Raw genomic sequence first — 24,608 nt, 5'->3', positions numbered from 1 at the left:
TGAAGCTATCCATCCTCACTATCGAGTCACTAATCAGGAGGTTGCTGCATTCATTTTCACATTTAAAGCTTTTCTGTCAATTTAAAATTTGGAAAATCAGGAGAAAAAATACTTAGAGGGCTGGAACGGAAAAACATCTGACAACCAGAATGGAATTTAATTTAGGCTTCCTTAAAACGAGTGGATTAAAGGGTTCAGTTTGCTTTAGATGAACCAGGTTATCTGACACATGTAGTTCACGTCTAGAGGATAACGTTTCACACGTTTGGGCAGTCTCCCCTTTGAAAGCGTTCATGGTGTTGTATAAGGTTATACATGCAACAAGTGCCAGGTTGTTTCACATCTCCACACACCTGGCTGCATACCTGCAGTGTACTGAGGCCTCCGCTCTCCTTTGTTCCCCTGTGTTCCCTCCCTAATAATAAGTGAAACTAATAGAAATGCAAGGATGAACCAATCCGACACGCCAGAGTGTATCAGCCCCGATACTGGCCTTGTTAAGCACTTGGGTATTGGTCATGAAATGGCGCAATTCCACAATAAAAAGTGTTTCTTTGTCAGTGTCATTGTAAGTCACATTAATTCAGACATGGCGTGCCGCCAACTCGGTTTTTAGTTCAACAGCAATCCCTGGTCCCATGTTATGTTACAGTAAAATGATCCCAATGAGTTCCACGCAGTGAAGTAAACAGATTTTAAGGGGGTTGAGGTATTGGAAAAAATGAACTAGGTGTTTTCCCTAGTTTTGATATAAATTCGTAAATTCTCCCTTTTTCATTATGCTGCCTGATGGAGGGCTTTGTCTCTCACTGTTCTGGCTCACTGAACGGAAAACATCAAGAGAGCCAAATGCAGTAGTTTGGATCTGAATGAGGCCTGATGTGTTTGGTAGACCTGTAAATAAGTGTTAGGTTGTTGTCCCATTATACCCCCCCCCCACACACACACAGTCATGTGTCTTGGGTCTAATGTGCACATTCAGGGCTCAGGGTGTGCCATTGCTGTTTTTGTGCTCTGCAAAGTGCTGCCATGAGCCGATGATTGATGCACCCTCTGGTGAGACTATTATTCATGACTGATTGTAGTGGACGGGCGTATAAAAAGACTGGTTCAAATTTTTTCATTCCTATTTTAAAACAGTACTCGCATGCCCATGAAAGCAGTTTTTGGTTGCTCTAACTGTTCCTCCTGTTTTCTGCTCTGTGCAGAGACGAATTTTAAAATTCAGCCTAAGCTAATATGAAGCAGTCTCAGTTAGACAAGTCCTCAAGAAAGAGTAGATTAATAGTGATTTCTCATGTAAGTAGACAGTGTTTAAAATCTGGTGCCTCAGGTTCAAGAATGAAATATGAACGGCATATGAAGAAAATGAAAAGAAAGATGGGATGATGTTCAGATGCCATTTGATGTGAGCTGATTACGTGCGACATGCCTCCGTTTTGTTACCGAGAGGGATCAGTAACAAAAGGAAGCGATGAATCCCCAGGTGCAGTGATTTTTCATAATCTGAAGTCAGATGGAGTCATCATCTTCCAATCAGTTGTTACTCCTCAGTTGGGATTGACCTACAGCCTAAACTCAATGCTATCAACCCATCGGAGACATTGTTCTCTAATCATTAGTCAGTGAAATGGGATCAGAAGGATATTATTTTCCTTGCTGACCTGCAGCGGGTCAGCACAAACAGACAGCCGGCGTCTCCCTCACCTGGAGGACTGCACCTCGCTGTGTTAGTCATATAGCAGGGCCACGTTCAGCCCCGAAAAAACGTAGCAAAACGTTTACTGAAACGTAAACGGTGACGCGTTGAACACCCTGTTGTTTTACGCAATCGCACTGCCTTTCAAGTACAGTGGGGCTTATAAGCATCACCGCTGATTGGGTAACACCTCTGACACACCCACCAAAAGATTGAAAGCGTACCTCAAAGCCCGTCGTACGCTGTTGCACACTGTTTTCAGATTGAACGTGCCCCAGGTCGCCTTGCCAAGGGGAAAAACAACACAGGCAGAGAGTGTCACGCAGCTTCCTGTGCTGCTTGCAAAGTGGCCAAATGAATTGCTGCTATTCCTTGAATACTAAATGTTCAATTTAACGCGGAGGAGAAAATGAAGAGGGTCAGATGTGATACCAGCCCTCAGGACATCATTCAGAAGCTAACAGGATCAAACGCTCAGGTCTGACCGTCGGCGAGCTGAATAATTATTTAGCAGCAAATGAGACCACTGGCATCCAGCAGATCGACCTCGCTGATGCCTCAGTCAAATGTAGCCGTCATCACCTTTTTTCCAAACTTTAGCAATTTCCTTTAAATTACAGATTTGAGGCTTGTTATGATATTGCAGCTAAAGGGATTTACAGGAGTTTACAGCAGATATGAATTTTGTTTCTAGAGCTACAAATACCTGATATTTTGTCAATGAACAGGGCTGTATCCAGAATTTTAGAAACACTGAGCCCATGAATTCAAGTCTCTTCAAACCAAACCTCCTTCCCTGCTCAGTAAATTTGGACCATGCACCAAAAGGAAACTATTAATTACTTGTACTTTTCAAATTGAATCAATTAACTGTGCGGTTATAGTCAGTAAATTTTACTTGTCATCTTAAAGGTCTAATTTATCCGTCAAAGCCTTCCTCACACTGCCAACCGTGGAGCTCTGGTGGGGAAAATAGTGAATTTGTTATTCATTTTATTTGTGGCTTAAAGTATGGTCAACATTTGAATATAGTGAGCCTAAAAATACCGGAAGCAGCCAGTTTGATACTCACCCCGTTGTATTATCTGTAGAACTCCTCACAGGTTGCTAAAACGTGTAAAAACCCCTTAAAAATTACAGATATTCAGCATTCGCTTCTTTCACGTTATTCCCTGCATTGTGGAAGTTTCCCCTCAGACAATAAATTAACATTAAAACTGCAAGTTGGTTGCATTATCTGTTTGCAGCGTGGCTAAAAAATTTAAATCATCTCATGGTCACAAACAATCTTGTTCCATTAGCTGCTGTTTACAGTTCACAGTACCATAATGGAAATTGAATGGTAATCAGTGAATGTGGAGGCACTTTAAGGCAGAAGACTTTCCTAATACTGCATATTGATCCAACTGTGAACTCATGTAAGGAGTCATTTGTGATTCTCAATGTCTTGCGTGCACAGGAGGTTAAGTTGTGTAATTTTATTAATTAATTTATTTTTTTTACTGTGCGTGTCTTTGCAGCCTCTGACGCCAAAGAGCAGCAGTTTTGGATCAGTCAGCTCCAAGCGTGTGCCAGACGCCACTCTGACAGCAGTGCCAAGGTAAAACACACACACACACACACACACACACACACACACACACACACACACACACACACACACACACACACACACACAGTAGCAGAGTTGACCCTGGTCCGAACTCTTGCCATGTGTTGCACAGGAAGAGAAGTGAGCGGAAAGCCTTGACGTTTCCCTGGAGATTCCTGTCCCTTTGTGTGTCTGTTTATGAATGTGACTGTGCCAGTTTCTCATTACAGTAAACTCGGGTCGGGTTCAGAAGTTCAACAGTTTTGCTAGTCTGCGCGCAGGAGCAGGTCCTCTACCAGGTGAAAACCATCCGTACAGTCCCAAATAGTCCTGGCCCTCTCTTTCTTTCAGTTCTGCTTTTAGTTCTCTGGGTTTTGCTGAGTGTGAACGTTTACAAATGAGTGGCAGGAAAGTTTAATATATCGTCTGACTTTAATGCTGGCTTCTGATGCTATAGTGACTTTCTGCTTACATAGTTTATTTTTTTTGATTAGACAGTGTTACAGATTTCTAGTAACCAAATTACACATTGCTAAAGTCTTTACTAGCTAAAACATTTCCTCAGTTTTAAGTGTACGATTTAGTAAATCGCTAGTTTGAAATTAGCGAGTAGTAACTAAGCTACTAAAAAGAATTTAGATTTTACACGCAAACTCAGTAATGGATTTACGAATAGTTGTTGCAACGTAATCCTGACTTTTCAAGCTGTGGCAGATGACTTAAAGGATCTTTCCCGGCTTCTTATCTTCTCCTGTTACTGCTTCGTCATCGTGACCCACTAAGATTAGCTGTTTTCGCAGCAGCCTCTTGTACTCTAGTAAACTTTAAAGCCTTGTTGTTTTATCGTGGACATTTGCTTAACAGCTGTGATATAGTAGGAAAAATATGTAGGCCTTCTGTATCTTGAATTTCAGAAAGCTAAATTCAGGGCGTGGGTTTACCAATTAGGCTACTTGGTATTTTGGGGTATATGAAGGAACTGAAACAGATGGTCAAAGACAATTAAAATATTTGAACATGAAAACAACAGTACTGAGGGAACCCACGGGGGATTTTGGTCTTAATACACCACATGATTTTCTTTCATGTGCTATTCAGAGGTTTCCTTAATTTTCTGACTCCCATTCATTTCCGCAAACGTTTAATAATTAGCATCCAAATAAAAGCCATGTCTCTGCAGACAACAGTAATGCTTCCTACTCTGTAAGAGGCTCTCGGACGTCCTAACTAAGCATCCCATTCAAAAAAGAAAGAATAAATAAACAAAGAAGGGAAATACATAAAAAGTAAGGAAATATGTTTTTTTTTTTAAAAAGAGGAAATGAGAAAAATGTTGAGTAGGAAGTAAATGAGACAAGCAAATATTAATCACATTTAAAAGTAGAAACAGTTAACAAGCGAGAAATAAGATGGAAGAGTGAAAGATCTAAGGATCCACGACTGAGAGCCTTTGCAAACACTGTGCCTCTTCTGCACGAAGGGAAGAGCTCAGTTTCCACGTGTCGTGTGAAACTTCACTTGCTTGTGTAATTTGAGAATATTTTTAGCTCTTCCATTGACAGAAGACTTAGCGATTTAGGGAAATATGGTTAGCATTCTCCTGCTGCTTTATTTGAGGATGAGTGAGTAGCTAAACGTCTCTGGCATCACTGTCCTCTTCACACCTCTGTGGGCTCATTTCTGAAAGATTACTATGTTGGGCGTAGTTATAACAACCTTCATCCACAACCACCTCTTTTTTTTTATATGGGTTTCATGGATTAATATTGGGCATGTGCATTTTTGGGGGGTTTAGCGTGGGCTTCAAGGGATTAGACTGTGTGTGTATGCGTGTGTGTGTGTGTGTGTGTGTGTGTGTCTGTGTCTGTGTGTATGCGTGTGTGTGCTGACTGTATCACTGTGGGGTGTATCCCCATTGGCCTGATCCAGGGGAGAATGAGGCTTGTTATAGAGCTCATTCTGGAGCTCCACTGCAGATCGTCACAATGTGAAAATCAGCAGCGCACAAAGGAGAGAAATAATCCAAACTTTATTATTTCTTTGGAAAACTTTTGCTATTAAGGTTGACTTTGTACATGGAAGCTCTGAAGGCAGGTTTTTCTTCCCACTGGTCTTTGCTGCAGCTGTGATTGACCCGGCCGATGTCGTTGGGATGCTTGTAATTATGTTTTTGAGCCGAGTTTCTGTCCTCTGAAGTTCATTAGGTGACTTGTGTATATTGAAGACTTAGGAAGTTTAGATTTCACAACACTGATGTTAGCCATTGTGAAAAATGCCAGTTTGCTAGGAGCATCTGTGGAGTCAGACGTGGTTCAGTGCGACTGACCTCACATGAACTCTCGCTTTGTGAAGCTAGAGCTAGAGTCACGAGATGTTTTGCAAATTAACTTTCCAAAACTGGTGATTCTGGCTAAAAGCATAGTGTGCATGACTGGCCAACTATTTCCCACTGTGCCAACTAGTGGTTATATTTGTTAACTAGTCAAATGAATTGTTGCAGTAAAGCTGTCCAGGACGGAAGGAATTTTAAGTTGAAGGGTAGGCATGGGATTGTTCATAGACTCTGTGATATAAAAACGTTATTGTTTTCCCAAAATTACTTTCAGTTATAGCTTGTGTGTGTGTACACTGAAAAGAAGACCAATGACTGTGTCAATATTGCTGTGATTTTCCAGGAAATTTAGAATAACTCAACTGACAGCAGGTAAAAAACTGATGCAACTCTTCAGTAATATTTGTTTAGATAATGCAAAGCGCATGACTGAGTCCTGTACTGTGCAGTGTGTGACTATTTAAACAAAGAGGTAACAAGTTAAAGGTAAAGAAGCAAGATAAAGATAAAATGCGCCTTGGCATAGATTCTGCATGTCTCTGTAACTCTACTAAATAGATTAACGCCACTCTTCTAAAAGATATTCCTTCATTTGGTGTTTTGATGATGGTGGTGGAGAGCACTGCCAAATGTCGGTCTGGAATCTCCCATAGGTGTCAAACTGGGTGCAGATTTGGTAACTGTGAAGGCTAAAGCTCATGACTCACATCATTTTAATACTCATCAAACCGTTCAGTGACCCCCTTGTGCCCTGTATGGAGGCACTTACAATTACAATTGTTGTATTTCTCCTCGAAATTATTCGGGTGTTTCGTTTCATTTGTCTGTATACATGTGTTTGATTTCAGGTGAGGAAGCTGAAGGGTTCAGATGAACACCTGGGTGTGGAAAGAGCAGGGGGAGGCCAGGAGGGGCTGGTGAGTCTCTGCGCACACATCCATACACAACCGCACACGTCCCTGAGCACCTAAGTTTCTCTGAACTTTTGTTTCACAAACATAGGTTCAGCTTCAAACAACAGAAATGAAAAGGAGAGCTCCGCCTGTCCTCTAATACACATTCCCTTTCTCTTGCTGACTGCTGTGCCCAAAAGCACTCTTTCATGTGTCTTTTTAAACAATTAAACAATACAGCCTCATTATGCTGCCTCATTGCCGGCTCACTTATTCAACATGTAGCTCTTCACCACGTCAAACTGCTGCGCAGCTGGAGCGAGGGGAAAGTCCAATTACTCTGCTCAGCCGTGATGAGAAAAGCAGTCAGAGGATGAGAGAAAATTGGATACGCGAGGAAAAGTGGAAGGAGGAAGACGGTCTCTCTCTTCTCTCTCTCTCTCTTTTTCCTTCTGCCCTGTGGAGCTGAGCGGGCGTTTTGTTCCTGTTCGGTGACTGTGGGGCATTTCCACGGCAGCAGCTGTTATTACTGTACCCACTGCTGCGGTCTAATCCCTCCCTGAGCTGCGCTGTCTGCCTCTCGGATCATTATCGCAGCTACTCTGGTGATGAGGCAGCCAGTGGTGGAGGCTTGGCCACATCTCTCATCACAGGCCGCTTTGGCAGAAAAGGTGCAGCGGGACTTATTTATTACAAAAAATGGCAGGGGTTCGTTTTCCCTTTGACTGTTTATAAGAAACTGAATGAAAGAGCACTGACTCATTTTATACTGTCGATCGATACAGGTGTACTAAATACAGTTTTTAAACTTTGCTTAGGGGAGCTTTTATTTTAAAGTGGATATGGTAGAGGAACAAATATGAGGTACATTATGTTGCTAGTTTTCTCCTCAGCGTACATAGTACAGTGCTGTACCTGTGGATAGACTGGAGGGTGTGGACGAAATAACAGAAACCGCTGAAAACATCGTGCAGTTGTAAAATTGTTTCACTGTAACCTCAAAAATTTCCAACGGCCACATTGTTTTAGCAGTGTGTCCACAAGAGTGTCCTGGGGCCACACTGAAGGACCACCTGCTCAGCTGATGTAGTCCGCCAGAGTGGACTTGCGTCCTCATTTGCAAACAAATACAACTCGAACAAATCGTGAAATCTGGCTTTGTACGTGACAAAGGAATGCCAAGGAATAGACCCAGTCTGTAATGGTTTGATTTCTTCTTCTTCTTTTAATTTCCGGCAGACTACGCACAGGAAGTGTGCATTCCTGCCTCCTGCTGGTTAAAAACAACAACACATTTGGCCTTTGCAAACGTAACTGATGTACGTATTTATTTGCACGTAGAGCAGCGGGGTGAGACCCGACTACAAGTCGTCACTCGAGACGCATGTGGAGGCGCAATCTAATGCCAGGTGTGAACCGAACTTAGGGCCGTCCACCTCTGATCAGATCACCCAAGATGCACGTTGATGCCAGGTCGGAACAGGGCCTTAGACGCAAGGAAAAGACGCAAGCGAAGGAATGCAATTAAGGGAATTGGCTGGATGTCTTTGTTGGAAAAAGGTTTATCGGTGTTGCTGTCCTTGTGTCCGCCTCCCACGGGCGTGTCAGAGAGGCATGGTTTGAGAGCTGGCTGCAGGTGGAGATACCGGGCTGCTCAGCCAGGCGGCGAGCATAGCTGCTGGGTTTCGGGCTGATTAGCAGCCTGACAAAAAGTCCAGTGACCATGAGCTCACTGTTTTGTTGCGGAGCTGAAACCACACACGCACATACCACCCCTGACGGGGAGGGCACCAAGAGTCAAACTGTGGACTTTGAGTTAGACTGGTGATGTTGTTTACTTTCTGCTTGAATAAAGACAGTTTATGAGTGTGCTGCCCATCCCCTGCCTACTGCTGTGTATGTCTTTCCTGAGCTTTAAACTCAGTTTTGGCTACAGTAGGAATATCTCTATATGTTGAAATATGGTTGAGGGGAAAAAAAAAGGAACTCACTTAAGATTAAGATTTAATTTGCATTGGCTTCAAAGGAAAATTGAGCATACCACGGTCTAAATGCTGTTTCAGAGGCTTTTCCCAACAATAAACTTTTAGGTCGGAAACAGATCAAACTTAGTATTTTTAGTTGGTAGTTTCATACTAAATGTATCTGTGTATAGGTATTTAAAAACTATTTTCAAACCCTCTAACCCAGGTTATTACTGAATAGCTAATTGCATGTAATTAGTTTTGTTCCCTGTTGTGTAGAAAATGACAGGTCAGCAGCTCAGCGTTGCACCGCCTACCCACACTGCCTAACACAGGTGCCAAGTCCACCCACGGGTCAAGTGACAGCAGAGCACCTGTGAAGGAGCAAGCATCGGGACCCACCCCCCCCCCGAACTCAGTCTGTCAGGGAGTGTACAGATCCTGCCTCTTCTGTAAGATTCAAAGTCCAAAGTAACATCATGGCTCTAAATTACCAATGGAATAAAGTTCATGTAACAGTTGTATTTTATACAACCTTTATTTTCTTTTTTGTGTTTTGAGATTGTCAGGGTAGATTTCACATGTGTCTTAACCTAAAGCGGTAAAATTGTGGTTCCCAACCCCGGGGTCAGCGGTAACTGCAAACTGCACGATATCAGATAAAAATCTTCTTCCTTCCAAAACTTATTTCTCTTACCTTGAGTCCTTACAAGAATTAAAAGTGCAGTGAGAATATGTTCTTCTCTTTACTTTTTTCTAATCCTGTCCTAATTCTGTCCTAAAATCTTTTTTCCTTGTTCAAAGACACAGCCGCTTATTTCTAGAAGTGAATTTTTGTTGGGAACTGATTCTCAATGTACTTGCAGATTTTTTTTTTTGTTACTTGTCTGTAGAAAATTAGGTTGTTAAGATTTATTTTTAGACAGAAATAACTTGATAAGAGGGAGATTTTGATCAGGGTTCATGAAAGGAATACCAAAATACGACTTTTTTTTTCAAATTTTAGTTTGTTTGTTTTTTTTTGTTTTTCAAATACTGATTATCTGCTTGGCTCCAGGCCTCTAAAAACCACCAAATGAAACTGTCTGAGAAGGGAAACTGGTGACACATCAAGTTCACACTGTGACGAGGACTCACAAGCAGACGTTGCTTCATTTTAAGGGGTCACAGGCCAAAACGAGTGGGAAACACTGCTATATGTGATGTGCATTGACCCTATATCGGATAAATCTTTAATTGGTTGTGTTTTAGTTTACAGCACTTATATTCTGCGTGTTGCTCACAGCTGTATTTAATACTTTTCCTCCATTTCTGTCCTTACCTCCATCACTGCCCCTCCTTTCCTTTTCCTCTTTGCATTTTCTTGGTTGGGCATCTTCCCTTCCGTTCCAATTTATTGAAACGCTCGGGGCTCTGTGCCAGTTTTGGAGAACAAAACCTCAGCGTGTCTATCTGTTCGCACTCCCGAAACACCGTTCCCTTTCTGCTTACTCATGGCTCGTGGCTTAGCCTCTCACAATACAGCAGTGTTCTCTTCTGTAAGCTGATTACTTTCTGTTAAAATGATTACACAAGCACCTACCTACTATAAGTCTTTATGTTTAGTGTTTGGATGCATCTAATCACAAGGAGAATGTTCTTACAGTTATATGGACACGATCCATATAACGCACGACGTTTTTGTCAAAACGTGGTGTTTTTGCTCTAAAAACTACTCAAAAGGAGCAGAATAACAAACAATTACCCCTACTCATGTGTGACATTGTGTTACATCCCCACATTTGTCATACATGTGATTTCCTGTGTTAACGCAGAGCAAGCAGCATCGCTCCAAAAGAAAAAAAATGCCGGTTTTGTCTCTCTCGGTGAGCACTGCTCTGGGTTGGAAGTTGTTTATTTGATCTGTTTTATTTTCACGGCTGCAGTGACCAGACCTCCTTGCTCCTCTGGGGTGATAAAATCTCTGGTGCCATGTCTCTCTGCGCCGCTGTAAACTAGTGGAGAGTAAAGGCGGAGGAGAGGGGCGCTGGTCTGACATGGCTGCCCCTGTGAGCGCAGAGGTCAGCGAACCGAGGAGACAAGAGTCACGCAGGGGGGGATTGCGGGAGGAATCAAAATGAAGGATGTAATGTAACTTTCGCTCTGGCACAGAGAGAAACAAAACGACAAAAGGGATTACTACCGTTTTTCTACAAATTCACTTTTCAATTCTAGACATAGTGTTGGCACCTGCTGTTACAGGCCATCAAATTGAGTTGCATTTGTCAGGGTGAAATGTGTTTTGACTGAGTTAACTGGGGGCCAGTTATGGGGCTCTCTGGAAATGTCTCTGGAAATCCGGGTTTTGCTGACCTCCTTGGTTTAACTTCTCGCCTGGCTGCAGTGATGTACAGGTGCACTCCAGGACCCTGGTGGGGTTAAAGGTGCGCATTTCAGAGCGCATTTCTGACCACACAGGTGAAACAGGCTTGAAAACAGCAAAACACTGTTTTTCAGCCTGCTGTTAGGTTACTCTTTAAGTCATGAAATTGTTATGCCTCGAACCCTTTTGGACACTTACTCACCTAAGTGGCTCTATTTCAGAAAAAAAAACCACCTTTAATCCTCCCTGTACTTTTAATTGCACCTTTGATATATTAATAATCATAAGAATACAGATTTTCTCCTATGAACAGCAGTAAAAGATACAGCACATTTGTAATTTAATAGTTTTACTGTGAAACCTTTGAGAGTAAAGCACAGGAACTTTGTCTTCTCTCACAGTAGAGACCTCTAGTAGCAGAAGGGAAAGTTTGCTCCGATTATCTGAGAAACAAGGGAAATGTAAAACTGAGCCAAAATTATGAACTGAAAAGTTGCAGTTTTGTCAACCTGTGACTTATTGATAATAGCCAATAGCCGGCTCTTTGTTTGCCCAACAGTTATAGCTTATGAAGATGTACATTCTAAGCAGCATTAGCAGAAAACAATTCATTTTAATAACTTTTAGTGAGTTACTCATGTAAAGTTAGTAAGATGTGGAAAAATCAGCCTAGCATAGAGCCTCGCTGGCTTACAGGTATGGCTAATGTTAGCTAGCATTGACATTAGTTAGCGAAGGCACACTCTCAGAGCCATTTCTACCATATTAAACCTCCCATACTATGTGGGAGGTTTAAATTAACATTACAGGGAGCTTGTTGAGGTTTAGATTGGTTCCAAGTTTCACTAATTTCCAGCTAACAGTCATCCTTAACCTCGTCCTATTTTGCTCATACTGAAAAACAGATGGTTAGACTGCAAGAGATATAAAAAAAGCCAATACAAACCTGGGTTGGCCAAAATTAGGTTATTGGTATTGATTAGCAGTGTAGTTCTCTTATCTACTAGCAGACAAGTCAAAAAACTCAGTAAACAAAATGTTTTATCTAATATTGAAGCTTTTTTGTGGAAAAGGTTTATTTAATTGGGGGAATAGAAACCTGGGATTCCTTACCGAGCCTTTTTAATCGGAGAATTTTTTTGGAGCATGCTCTTGTTGTTTCTGTACCTTTACATTATCACACTCATGTCACGTTTAAATTCCCGCACAGCTCTTACTCTTTCCCTCTCTGTGTCACCCCACTCCCTCCATCCCTCCCTCCAGGGTTCCTCATCCTCTGGTCGGACCCGTAGCTTCTCCCTCCTCCCCCACCTAACCCCATCTTCATCCCCGGGTTCCCAGAGGCACCTGGGCCACACGGCCACACCCAGCAACATCGTCACCATCACCCACCACAAATCTCCGGCTGCAGCTCGGCGGGCCAAGAGTCAGTACCCAGGTCGGCTGCTGGAGGTCAAAGAGGTGGGTGTCGAAGGATTAAGGGCCTGTGTCCGCAGGCAGCTGTGTTTGCGCTGGAGGCGCCCCTGACCTAATTTTTTCAAAGCGCTTCTCTCAAGCGCTTATTGTTGCTAGGTTACAAAAACCGTCTTCCAGCACTTCCGCAGAACTTCGTTATGCACGTTAAGAAATACCGCTGTGACAAAACACATTCATCCTGACATCCCGACAGATGTGGCAACACTCCTCCAATGCTCGACTTTGTAGGATCTGTTTAGTAAATAGACGCTGCCAGTGCAAAAACAGCTGCTTGTGGCCACAGGCGCTAACAGTACTTTAACCATTGGCCGCTAGTCTTGTAATTCAAAGCAGACTCGTGGGCGTATTTTATTTTATCTTTTTGCTTTTAAAGAGGTTGCACAGAAAGGGAATAAGCAAGTGGAGACGGCATCTCCAAGACAGCATGAAAGGACAGCTCTGTTTTTATTAAAACTTGGGTCTTACTTTCATAGCTTTGGCCATCATTCCTGCCATTTATGATATGTAATCACCATATTTATTGCTTAGATCAGGAAACACAGTAACGTTGCCACAACAAAGTCCGACTGGGCTAAAACATATGCAGTTAGATGTTTTTCCAGATTATCTAAACCATCAAAAATGTTTCTAAAAATGCCCTAAGTTCACAGGAACTTTGCGCACAAGACTGAAGGAAGTTTGGTAGATCAAAATTTAGGTGAGGGCGACGTGACCGACATGGTTTGCCGAGCCAGTTTGCTAAGAGCGATCTAATCTGCTATAACGTTATCTCTTACACGGTGGCTGTGGACTCGATAATGCTGTGTTATGATTTTTTTTGTTTACCGTTACCATGGTTATATTTCAGTAGGAATTGACATTTTCTACTACAACAGCATCCAGCTGTTTCCTCCAGCTACACTTTCTGAACAATCGGTGTGAGGTATTGTAGTGGACATCTTCTTGCTGGGAAAAACACCTACATATCAAAAGGGAAACTCTTGTGATAATAGAAGTCTTTGTCTGTCATCATGTGACCTTTGCCTCACAGGTTGTAGTGGTTGCCTGAGTCTTCCAAGTTTGGATCGTACTTGAACTGCTCACTTTTTCCATATAAATTTGGCGTGATTGTGTGCCTGCTGGATCTTGGTGCATTTCCCGGATTAGCTTAAGGTGTTGTTATTATAACGGATGGGAATGACGGACAAAACTACAAAGATAGTATTCAACTTGTAATAAACTGGAAAAAATCCCTCAAATGTTTTTTTGGAGTTAAACAAAGTCTTGTGTTTAAACAGTGTTGTGGATAAAGTCCATAAAGAGAGGTTAGTCCGTTCTAATTATTTGGAGCAAACTCCAAAAACTTCAGCCACAAAGCCGCACCGTATTTTCCGCAGCCTTTGTCTTCAGAGCCTTTGCACTGGTCTCAGGTGGGACACTGGTGCATTTAGTTCAGCAGATATTTCTGGCTTCCTGGCAGGCTTGACACTGACTGCAGGGTGCTCAGTCTTCACTGTGAGTTCAGCTTTGTTGGCATTTTTATGGTATACATCAGTACTGATTAACACGGTCGGTGACGCAGGGAAGAGCCGGGTCGGTGTGGCGGAGTGTGTGCAGTAATCAACATATGAGACGTCAAAGTGTCAGCGTGTGCAAAGAAGATAAACTGTGAAGGTGACGAATGGGGGAAAAGTGACAGCGAGCTCTTCCATATGGAACATTTAATATTGTTTAATCCCTGACTGTATGGAGCAAAGTTTAATAGTTTTTACCCCTTCTTCCCCAAGAGTTTAAGGATACAGGCCTGTAAGTTACATAAAAATCCCTCCACTTGAAATTTCAGGTTTTGAATTAGTCTTAAGTTCAAATCCTCATTAATTCTCTCGCTTCAGTCACCAGACCTGTCAGCTCTGGTTACCACGTCTTCCTCATCTGCTACATCTCCATACGCTCAGCACAGCCATTCACTATTCTCTGCTTATCTCTAGAGAGAACTTGTTTTTTTTTTTCCTGTCTCTCCTTCATAGCCTGTCTGCAATTGGGCTACGGCGATTAATTGCGAGACATTACAGTTGAAGTTGGGTTTGCGAAGCAAAAATGATGCAAATGATGAAGACATGATTGTAAGCCTGGCTGGTAAACTATAGAGCCATTAGCTGCAGCATTTTTGCTTTCAGTCTTTTTTTTTTTTTTTTTTTTTTTTTTGAGATGAAATGTAGTTTTCGGACCGTTGCCAGGCAGCCCTTTATCTAGCTGCTGAATTATGGAGATGAGATGACTTAGCAGTTAGGAAGGAGGAGGAAACATGGACAAGGAGAGACAAGACGCTTTCTAGATGTAAAATACGCCTGCCAGTGTAAAGACTGGAGAAAAATAAAAGCTGACAAGAGAGAGGGCTTGTCTGCCGTCCTGTGGTTCAATCCCTACAGGATACTTTCTGACTGTCTCACGTCCTACAGCTGTTTAGGTGTAAGTTGCACAACTGCAGAAACATAAATAGTTTATAATGCATTTTATTATGCATAATATCGGTGTCTTTAGCTACTCATTCAAACTGAAATGATAAAGTTTGAAAAGGAAATTTGAAAGAAACCCAAGTTGAAAAATGTGATGCAATCATAAAACAATTAAGTTACATTTCTGTACAATAACTGTTTAAAGCCGCTATAATCAGTATTTTTGTTATTAATGATGGATCAAACAACTACTTGTATATGAAAGTTCCCTGCGCAGTTCCCCTCACCTCTGTGGCGCCTTTTAACATCTTTCAGCTCACTGCTTTGGTTTTACCTGCCCAAAGCGTCACTGATTTTAATTCAGTCTCACTTCTCCCATCACTCTTGTTTCCGGCAGCAGGCAGCTGTTCGCAGCAAAGAAGCGCTCTGATAAACCCACTGCACACTACCTGCTCAGCTACAAACGGCAGACAGACTAAAGTCAGAAACTAGCTGGTGAACGTAGTGGAGCATTTAGCAGCTAGAGAGACAGATATTTCCTTCAGGAGTTGGCGGAGAGCAAGAACAGAGCTAAGAGGAGAGAGACAGAACTGGACTCACATTCATCAGGTGGACACAAACAAGACCCCCCCCAAATGAATGCTCCTGTTGCTTTGTGTCTGCTTGATTTGTAATTAGGCAGTTTTTTGGTAACAAGTTTGCCATGTCAGCTTAACAGGTGTAATATGTCAGTACTGTATTAGCAGCTTGTTTCTGTGGCTTACAAATCGGTCAACGCAAGTTTAAAGTTCAGAAAGTAATCTGCATCCAACACTGATAAAATGGAACCTCTAAAATGGATAACACCACATCTCTCACAGAAGATACTGTAAAAATGCAATTTACGATTATTTTTATTATCATTTAATCTGTTGTTTGTTTGATTGGTCGGTTAATTATTTAGTTTATACATTTGGAAAAATAGACAAAGTGCCCATCACAGGTCTCCAAGTTGTCCTGTGGTGTTTCCTTGCAATCGAACAAAATGTATGTGTAGATTCAGTGTCACTCACCAGAACTCAGTGCGTGAATCCCAACAAACCTTTTTGAATACATTCCTTCCTCATAAAATTGGCTAAGACGATTTTTTTTTTTTCCTGTATTTTTTTGCATCCGTGTTTACTAGCTTACAGTCGTCCTCTTCCCTGCCAGTTTTTTTTTTTCAGTGGAATAGTGTGAAATCGTTGGCAGGAATGTGTATTGCGTCACCCATATGCACGTGCGTGTGTGTCATGACACAAACAAAAATTATAAACAGGTCTGTAGCACCACTACAGGTCAAAACCTCCACAGGTTTACTTGCTTCTCTTGACTGACAAACAGTCCGAACATTGATAGATATCCAAGTTGCAATGGTACGAAATGGAGAAAAGCAGTGAATCTTTACAATTTTAAAATCTGGAACCAGTGAATGTTTGGCATCTTTGCTGGATAAAATGACCAATTTTTTGTCTTTTGATTAAGTGTTTCCGCAGTAATTACCCATATTACTTTATCTTCTTAAGTTTTTTTTATCTTTTTCTTCAGACACCCGTGAGCAAAAGGGTTGACGTCGTTGCTTAGCTGAAGGTTACAGGGATGAGAAGACAATCTTTCACCTGTAGCTATCTGATCCTCGCTCCAGAATAACAATGACGACTCGTTTCGTGCCTGTCTCAAACTGGGACAAAGCAGCTTTGTATGGTGTGTAATTCCCTACATGAATTAAAAAAACAAAAACAAAACAGCTTGCTTAATAACCTGTCATGTAATTGACACCTCACAGTAGGCCCTGAGCACCTTTTTATTGTTGTGGTTCTAAAGCTGAAAGTGTAGGGAGTAGACTGCCAAACTTGAGCTAAACGCTGTATTAAAAACTTGGCATTTACCTCAACAGTTCATCTCGTTCCTCTGCTTGTCATCCAGATGACACTCTTGGAGGAGCATCAGTATTTCATGCAAAGCTCTGTCTTTCATGCCGTTCTTTCTCACTGAAGACCTGGCTGGCTTCAAGTTGTTAAATTCCCCACTCAGATGCGCCATGCTGCGTGTCTGCCTCGTTTTTGCTAAGAATATCTCGCCTAAATGATTCACTCGGTGACAGAAAGAGACCAACTAGCGATCAGTTTGAGTGGAGACGAATTTCTCACCTCTCAGGAGCAGAGTCTGTCTCCTCATGCGGACCTGGGACAGTGTGAGTAAATACCGAGCAGATGGCGCGATCATTAAGCAAAACAAACACTCCTCTGGTGCTCGTGTTTTTTCCGCAGACACAGAAAACGAGGCCCCTCTGTGATGTGTGATTTTTTTTTTTTTTTTTTTTTTTTAATCCATTTGGCCTCACATTCTTTTGTTCCAGAAGAGTTGGGTTTCTGCCTCCCCTGACGTGATTATCTGTGATTTAGCTCCTTGCATCATCTCTCTCCCCTCGTCCACTATTCCTCCTGCCTCAGCCTCCAGCCTCCTTCACTCCCTTCCTCCTCATGTCATTTTGTTGTTCTCCTTCAGGCCCATGAACCCGTCTGACGAGGTTTGGCAAAGGGCCGGCGGATGCTGGGGTTGACAGTAAAGGGGTCTGCTTGCGCTGAGATTTATGCACCACTGTACACAGTACAGACCAGAAAGCTGCCGCGTGCTGATAATCAGTGGATTATTGGTCGTTCCTCACACACCAAAACACGTAGCAGTTTGAAAAACTGGAAAATTAACATGTTGACCATTTTATCCACCATCTTGATGACTGTGGGGTTAAACTGTAGAGTTACCTTGTTGTGCCATAAGTTGATCCGGGCTTAACTTTTCTTCTGGACGAAAATGACCATACATTTTTTTTTTTTTTTGCTCGAACTCTCAACAAAGTCTCATTGAAATGAATGAGGGGGCTGTGGTTTTGAAACGCAGTCTTAATAAAATATCGATGTAATGTCTCGTTAAGATAAAATGGGAAGGATGGATGGGATTAGATTTCCGTGTTTATGATTTGTCAGCATTCGTGTCATCTGTCAAGTCTGTCTCCTAGAAATTTCATTTATATACAACTAAACTGCATCAGTAAATTCGTTTTGTAGGAAACGCAACAGGATTTTGTTTTCTACTTACGTAATGAGGATATATTGCTTTCGTTGGCTAAACCTAACCGCAGATGGGACTCTGGATGCGACCCCTGGTCTCTGGTGTGACAGTCGTGCACTCCGTACGGTGCCATCCACTCCAACCACCACCTGGCAGCGCAGCAACGCGTGTAGTCCTTCATTCGTTTAAAAAAAAAACAAACGTTGCCTCTGAACGTAATCCAGTCAGCTATTACGTTTTCTACAGAACGGATTCGCTGCTGCAGTTTAGTTGTATATAAATGTCATTTCCAGGAGACATGGTTGCATCTGACTGTAGATTTGGCGTTGGTAGGGTTAAAATTTTCATAAGGTTTATATAATATAACACTGTCCATTAAATTTGGGTTTAATTACCTTGGATCCATGTTTCTCTGGTTTTCACTTACTTGTATTATTAAGAACCAAGACAGATATTCCGAAACTTTCAGAAAAAGTTTAGTGGTCGTAACTACGACTTGGATGTTGATGTGAACACTACATACGAGTCGGAATCTGGTTATTCAAGTAACTCCAGTGTGACGTGAATGTGGCACTACCCGACAAAGCAAAAATAAAAACATGTTGTGAAAACCTACCGTGTTGTTGTATGTTTTAATATAATATTTAAGTACAACATGCTTATGTTTTTTATCTGCATATGACACACGCAAAATATATTCTGTACCAAGCTGACATATATTATACATAGTATGTTGTCTGAAATCAAAATAAAAGATACTTGTAGTGCAAAATAAACAAATATTTTTCATATGTTTACACAAATTGCAAAACTATTTTTTAACATTGATTCTTAGATCAGTTTTGTGGGTTGGTGTAACCTAGTAATAAGCAGGAGTCCAGTCCTGGTAAATTTCAAGTTGTGACATTTTGCATATGCAGCATCTTACTTCGACACTCCTGAAATACGTTCAGAGATTTGATCTGGAATATTTCAAGGTCCAGTATAGACCTGCAACGATTCCTATGCTGATATCTCTGTAAGGCAGCGGTGAAGTACCAATATATTGGTGAGGTCTTGCGCTGAATGTTCCGGCCACTGTCATGCTGTCACCCTCCATCCATCTGTCCATCCATGCATGCATCTGTCTGTCCACTGAATGTGTGACGGTGGGAGTCAGACCACATAACTGTCTCTCCTCAGCCTGCTTGTCACAGCCAGCTGATGTGAACTCATCAAACGCCTCGACTCCTGGTGCAGCAGCAGCAGCAGCAGCCGCACTGGGCGATTACACTGTTGCGGCAGAGCTGGATCACTGGGGTTAGGCTATTTCTAGAAGCAGCACTGGTCCTGTTGGCTCTGGAGAGCTGTGTGTGTGTGTGTGTGTGTGTGTGTGTGTGTGTGTGTGTGTGTGTGTGTGTGTGTGTGTGTGTGTGTGTGTGTTTGGGAGCTGCCATTACTATAAGCCCTCTGACTTAGCTTTGTAGCAGAGGTCTGCTGCGATTTTATGTTCCTCTTATGTTCGTGTCAACCATATAACCTGCTTATAAACCAAACAAAGAAATATTAACTGTAGTAACTGTTCAGATACAAAAAAAACATTATTTCAAAACTCAAGCTTAGTTTTTGTCCATATATTTGTATGTAGTTACATTTAAGAGGTAATTTGTGTTGGAATATAAGGAAGTGATTTGATTTTTTTTTTTTTTTTTTAGAAAACATTTATATTTAACACGTGTCTGGGTGTTTTTCTGTGTGTTTCAGTAGGTGCATCTATTTGATTGATATTTAAAGGTGACTCTTCAGTGACTCATCAGTCACTTGCTGACAGTTTTACACCAAAGGACCCTTAACAAGACTTTGTGTATGTGTGTTGTGTGGGTCCTTATTCAGTTGGGTGTTCTGAGAGAATATACCTTATTTCAGAGTTGGCTTTGACTCCTCTTTACCTCATATATGTGTGGTTTTCTCCCTTTTTTTGCTTTAATTTATCTATCTCTTTTTATCTTTTTTTTTTCTTCTTTATATTTGTGTCTCAGCACAAGCGTGATAATCCTCTCCACTAAAGGCGTTTTTTCCATGTTTATGGAAAAATGTCATGTTTTGTTAAGCACCATAAAACCCAGTGGGGTGTGTTATTTTTTACCATGGTATGGGTTTTCAGAGTTACTTAAGGTTGCATAGCAACACATTTACTCACCAACTTGTATTGTCACCCGCCCAAAGGTGAATATAGACCCAGAGGCAGCTCTGATTTCTGGTATCATTAGTGCAACACAGATGCAGCATTACTTCTTAATCTAGTTTTTAGCCTAAATTTTCATTTTGCATGATACATAAAAAGACATTGAGAGTTCTGCAGCTTTGTTACAGTTATCCCATAACTTCAATACCAATATGTGAATGTATATACTTATACAGCAATACTCCATAAAAAATGTATCTATTTAGTATTAGTATTAGTATGTAGTGCTTAGAGACTTAATTGGCATTTGCGTCTTCACAAAATCCCTGAAACTTTGGTCAGCTTGGATCCACAGTAGATACAGTACTACAAATTATAGCTCAGCCAATAAAATATGTGTGAAAGGGAGCAGTAACATGGCTCAGCTCGGCTTTGCTTGGCTCAGCCGGCACAGACATCCAAGATCATTAACTGTGTTATATGTATAAATGGCCAATAAATAGAGAGAGCGCTGCCGTTTCACCACAGAACACTTGACATGTTTAGTTTTTGACTGTAAAGTGTCGTCCTCAGTACTTAGCTTAGTCACAAATCTCATCATTATCAGATTTTTTAAACTCTCAAATATCTTATATATGTTTCAAAAATCACACAAAAAAAACTATACTGTGACCTTTATTAGTGATCAGTTTTCATGGCGAGAAAAGTATCAAAACATCTGTGTAAACCACGGGAGCCACTACTGGAGCGACTTATGCAGTATAAGACGCTTCTCAGCTGTTCACCCATATTCTCAGTATTTAAGAGTCACCTTTTCCACAAAAATGGCTACAACAAATGGCTTTTCTCTCAATCGTCATTCAAAACTCCCTCAGTCTTATGGTTGTGTGCCTTGGTTTTGACACATAAGATCACTCAAATCCTAAATTTTCCATCTCATGCTGCAACAGATTGGTCAGATTTAATGTAACACTGAGGCATGAGAATTGTGATTTGTTGATATAATGAAGAATTTCGTTGTAGTATAGTATAGAAAGGCAATGAATGATTATATCCAACCCTTTATGAAGTCAAAGTGCAGTAAAATTATGTCCATCATTAAAAAGCTACATAAACATCTGACTTGAGGGTTTAACTGTAAAAAATATGAACATCCTGTGTGAAATGAAATAGCAAGTCCTGATTATTTGAAGGGCACTGAGAAAATGATAGGATATCATCATCATGAACACTAAGAATCTATTTATAACAAACAATGGTGACAAAAAATTGAGCTCCATCTGCCTGAGGAATTCCACATCCGACCCGAGTCAATAGCAGAATAATTGGACAAGCGATGTGCTTTTTTTTAAAAAGAAATTCCTTACATTAATGTCTACGGCACATAACAGCAACACCTCTCAGTGACTCCAAAATAGCTATATGAACTGATGCAGGGAGACAGATGTGCTACCGAAGTGCGTACGGAGTGTTTCTGAAGCCATACAATATTAATGAATACAACATTTCCAGGCAGATAAACAACCCAGATTCATTAGCCCCAAGAGAAGCTTATTACCCGCTAGCGAGAACCGACATTGTCTTCTTCCTTTTGTGATACATTTAGACTTTGATAGGTGACTCCCACATACATAACTCTCAGAGTAAGAAATGTTGTGTGCGTCTGTGGGAGCATGGGGGAGAACTTTTCTTAATCAACGAGTTTTAGCAGTTTCTTTTTTGGCACTATCGTCTTGGAGCAGATGGTTGTGTGGATCTGTTGTTGCCTGCAGTCAAGACTGAAATAACGCCACTAGAATGGATGTTGAGTTGTATCACTCTCTATGCACAACTAAAACCATACAGACACATGAGAAGGTTGAAGATCTTATGAAATGTTAGGCTCATAATTGCTTCTGTCATGCCATGCTGTTATCTAGATTATTAGTTATGTTAATGCACATTGTCTACCCATACAACCTCTAAATTCCTGCCCTCTCTTTGAATATTAGTTCAATATGACAATATGGCAATATGCGCACCATTTTCTAAAATGTAAACAAAAATTTACATTTAGGGATGCCCTTAATGACCAACAGGTAACTCTAAAACGTCCTTCATGAAAACTGTTTCTCGTTTCCACGTCACTGTTTTAGCAAGCAAAGAAACTAATATTATTTTAAGGATTACACATTTTATCACAATAAAACACCAGGCTGATGAGTAATTATGTCTGCATTTCATGAACCCACAGTAAAAGGGACATGAAAGGATAAGGTTGGTGTTTTTTATTTTTCCAAACCAACAATATGTATACTCTAAATAATCACACATATACCTATAGTATCGACCTATAGTTTCATCATCTAAAAAGAAAATAATAATGGAAAATAATTTCCAAAAACAGATGGGCACTGTAGTTTTTACTAATTTTAATTAAACTGGAGAAAACGGTGCATTTGTCAGGGAGTATTTTCAGCTGTGGATTAAAACGCATTTGGTGTATGAGTGAGTTTTGAGGACAAGAGGGATTGACTCAAAATAAACTACACTGCTCGTGTTCATCGCGATGAAGGACCAAGTCACCAAATGCAACTGAGTGGCTCATTGATGTGTTTTTGAAAAAAACAATTAAAGTGTGTGGTACAGAGGAATGATTGTATACAATTGTTGGTTCTGGGATAATGAAAGGAAATGAGAAGAATTTGAACTATCAACAGCCTTATACCCTTATATTTTGAATCCAGAAAGGGGTAGTAGGATGTCTGTATTTGAGGGTTTTTATCCTGCCAATGTAAAATGGGATTTAAATGATAGCTTGGATGTTTTTTTTTTTTTTTGTACAGTGATTGGTATACTGTAAGTTACTCTATAGTAGTGATATTGATTTTCTAGCCATCAAGTGATCCAGATAGTTTTTAATTTTGCATTGTGGTTTGAATTACTGTCTGGAAAGGCAGGCTGAGAGATGCATCCAAGCTGCTACCTGTGAGTAACAGTATTGTCTCACTGGTAATTAGAATAATGTAACTGCTGACTGCATATTTTAATGCTGTGTATCACTGTTGTCACCCAGGTGATGTCCCAAGCAGAGGGCCAACAGAAGAACCTGGTCCAGTCCATTGACTCTCTACCCACCAGAGGCCCCCTCTCCTGCCTGGATCAGGACCTGCTGCTGCTCAAAGCCACATCGGCGGCCACACTTAGCTGCCTGGGAGAGTGCCTGAACATCCTTCAACAGACCCAGAGCCACAGCCAGGTGCCACCTCAGTCCCAGGCCTCCCAGCGCAACCATGCTGCCCACGGAGCCCCCACCGGTGAGTGCGCCCCGGGCCCCGTTCCAGTGCTGCTACTGGAGCCCCCAACTCCTCCATCTCCCCCATCCCCCTTGTCTTTCCAGTCCCTTCCTCCAGAGCCCAGCACAAGTGGCAAGGGCCAGCTGGGGCAGCTGGACTGTGGCTCTTGTCCCTGCCTGATGGGTACCACGAACTTTAGTGTTTGTAGTAAATGTTGTTAATTGTCGCATTTGTGTGTTAAATTGTTTGTTTCATTTTATTCCATTCAGGTTTTTTGTCATAGTTTGTAGTTATTAGTATTGTTATGTGTTATTTTCCATTCATTATTGTCTCTTCAGTGTCATCATTTGCTATCAAATGCCAATACTTCCTCAAAATGGTAGTGCCAAGTACAAGCATGAATGTGAAGTGTGTATGAACAAGAATTTATCGTCAATTGTGTTTACAGAATCTTTGAAAGCGTTTCAGACTGTCTCCCTACATGCATGTCAGAAGAAATCAGGGTTATGTGTGAATGAGTAAACCTAAATATAATGACTAATACTATGCACTTCTTAATCTCCTCAAAGGATTAAGTCTTCGCCAAAGGAATCCACACTGGTGCCTAAAATGTCAGACCTCTGCCATGTTTAACCCTCTCTGTGCCAGATCACAATGGATCCAATAAAGTTGTTTCAAATTTAAACCATTTGAAGCCTGAGGGTGGTTCTATTGGCATAACACCATGGATTAGGATTAGGGAACAGTTCCTAAAGGTGGAAGGTAGACCCCAAATACAGGATAAGTGTTTAGATCATTTCAAATCCATCAAACGTTGTGAACTAATCCTTTTTCCAAAGTACAGAGGAATATTTATAATCCATTTACAGTCTCCTGGTTGCTTATAAAACAACACCAGCAAGAATGTTTTCTCCAGGAAAAGTAGTAGTACTCCACTGAAAATCTATTTAGCACCAAATACTCAATGTCTGTAGGCTTGAAATGTGGCTCTGAAAGTTAATAGCTTGCTCCATTTGTGAAAGATGGCAGATGTAGTCAGATTCAAAGCAGATACAATGGATCCAATGGCCACCCATAAATTAAGATAAAAAAATGTGTCATTTTGCCCATAGAAACTTCTCAAAAACCTTCAGCATACTCATCTCTTCTGCTGTTGACAAAACAATCTCAGTACAAGGTCATTTTAGTAGCTGTTTGCGAATGGTCATGGAAACGCAGATGTTCAAAATAAACTTGTACTGAATGGTACTAAATGGTTAATAAACCACTGAATGTGATACGACTTTGTCAAACTATTGCCTCCTCATAGTTCCAAAGCTCTGCTGGA

At 41.2% G+C, this 24,608-nt stretch overlaps 1 protein-coding gene across 1 annotated transcript in view; it reads left to right on the top strand.

The window, feature by feature from the left end:
* LOC120786243 (oxysterol-binding protein-related protein 10) overlaps positions 1–24,608 on the top strand; it is a 77,405-nt gene that overhangs the window by 20,781 nt on the left and 32,016 nt on the right. The window contains exons 3-6 of the mRNA XM_040121555.1: positions 3,220–3,299; positions 6,471–6,539; positions 12,105–12,302; positions 23,062–23,302. Of these exons, the coding sequence (XP_039977489.1) occupies positions 3,220–3,299; positions 6,471–6,539; positions 12,105–12,302; positions 23,062–23,302 (588 nt within the window). The remainder of the gene's footprint in view (positions 1–3,219; positions 3,300–6,470; positions 6,540–12,104; positions 12,303–23,061; positions 23,303–24,608) is intronic.

The sequence above is a fragment of the Xiphias gladius genome, chromosome 24, assembly GCF_016859285.1.
Source record: "Xiphias gladius isolate SHS-SW01 ecotype Sanya breed wild chromosome 24, ASM1685928v1, whole genome shotgun sequence".
Classification (NCBI taxonomy): Eukaryota; Metazoa; Chordata; class Actinopteri; order Istiophoriformes; family Xiphiidae; genus Xiphias; species Xiphias gladius.
Note: the sequence above shows the minus strand (reverse complement) of the source record. Positions and strands in the feature narration are given on the sequence as shown.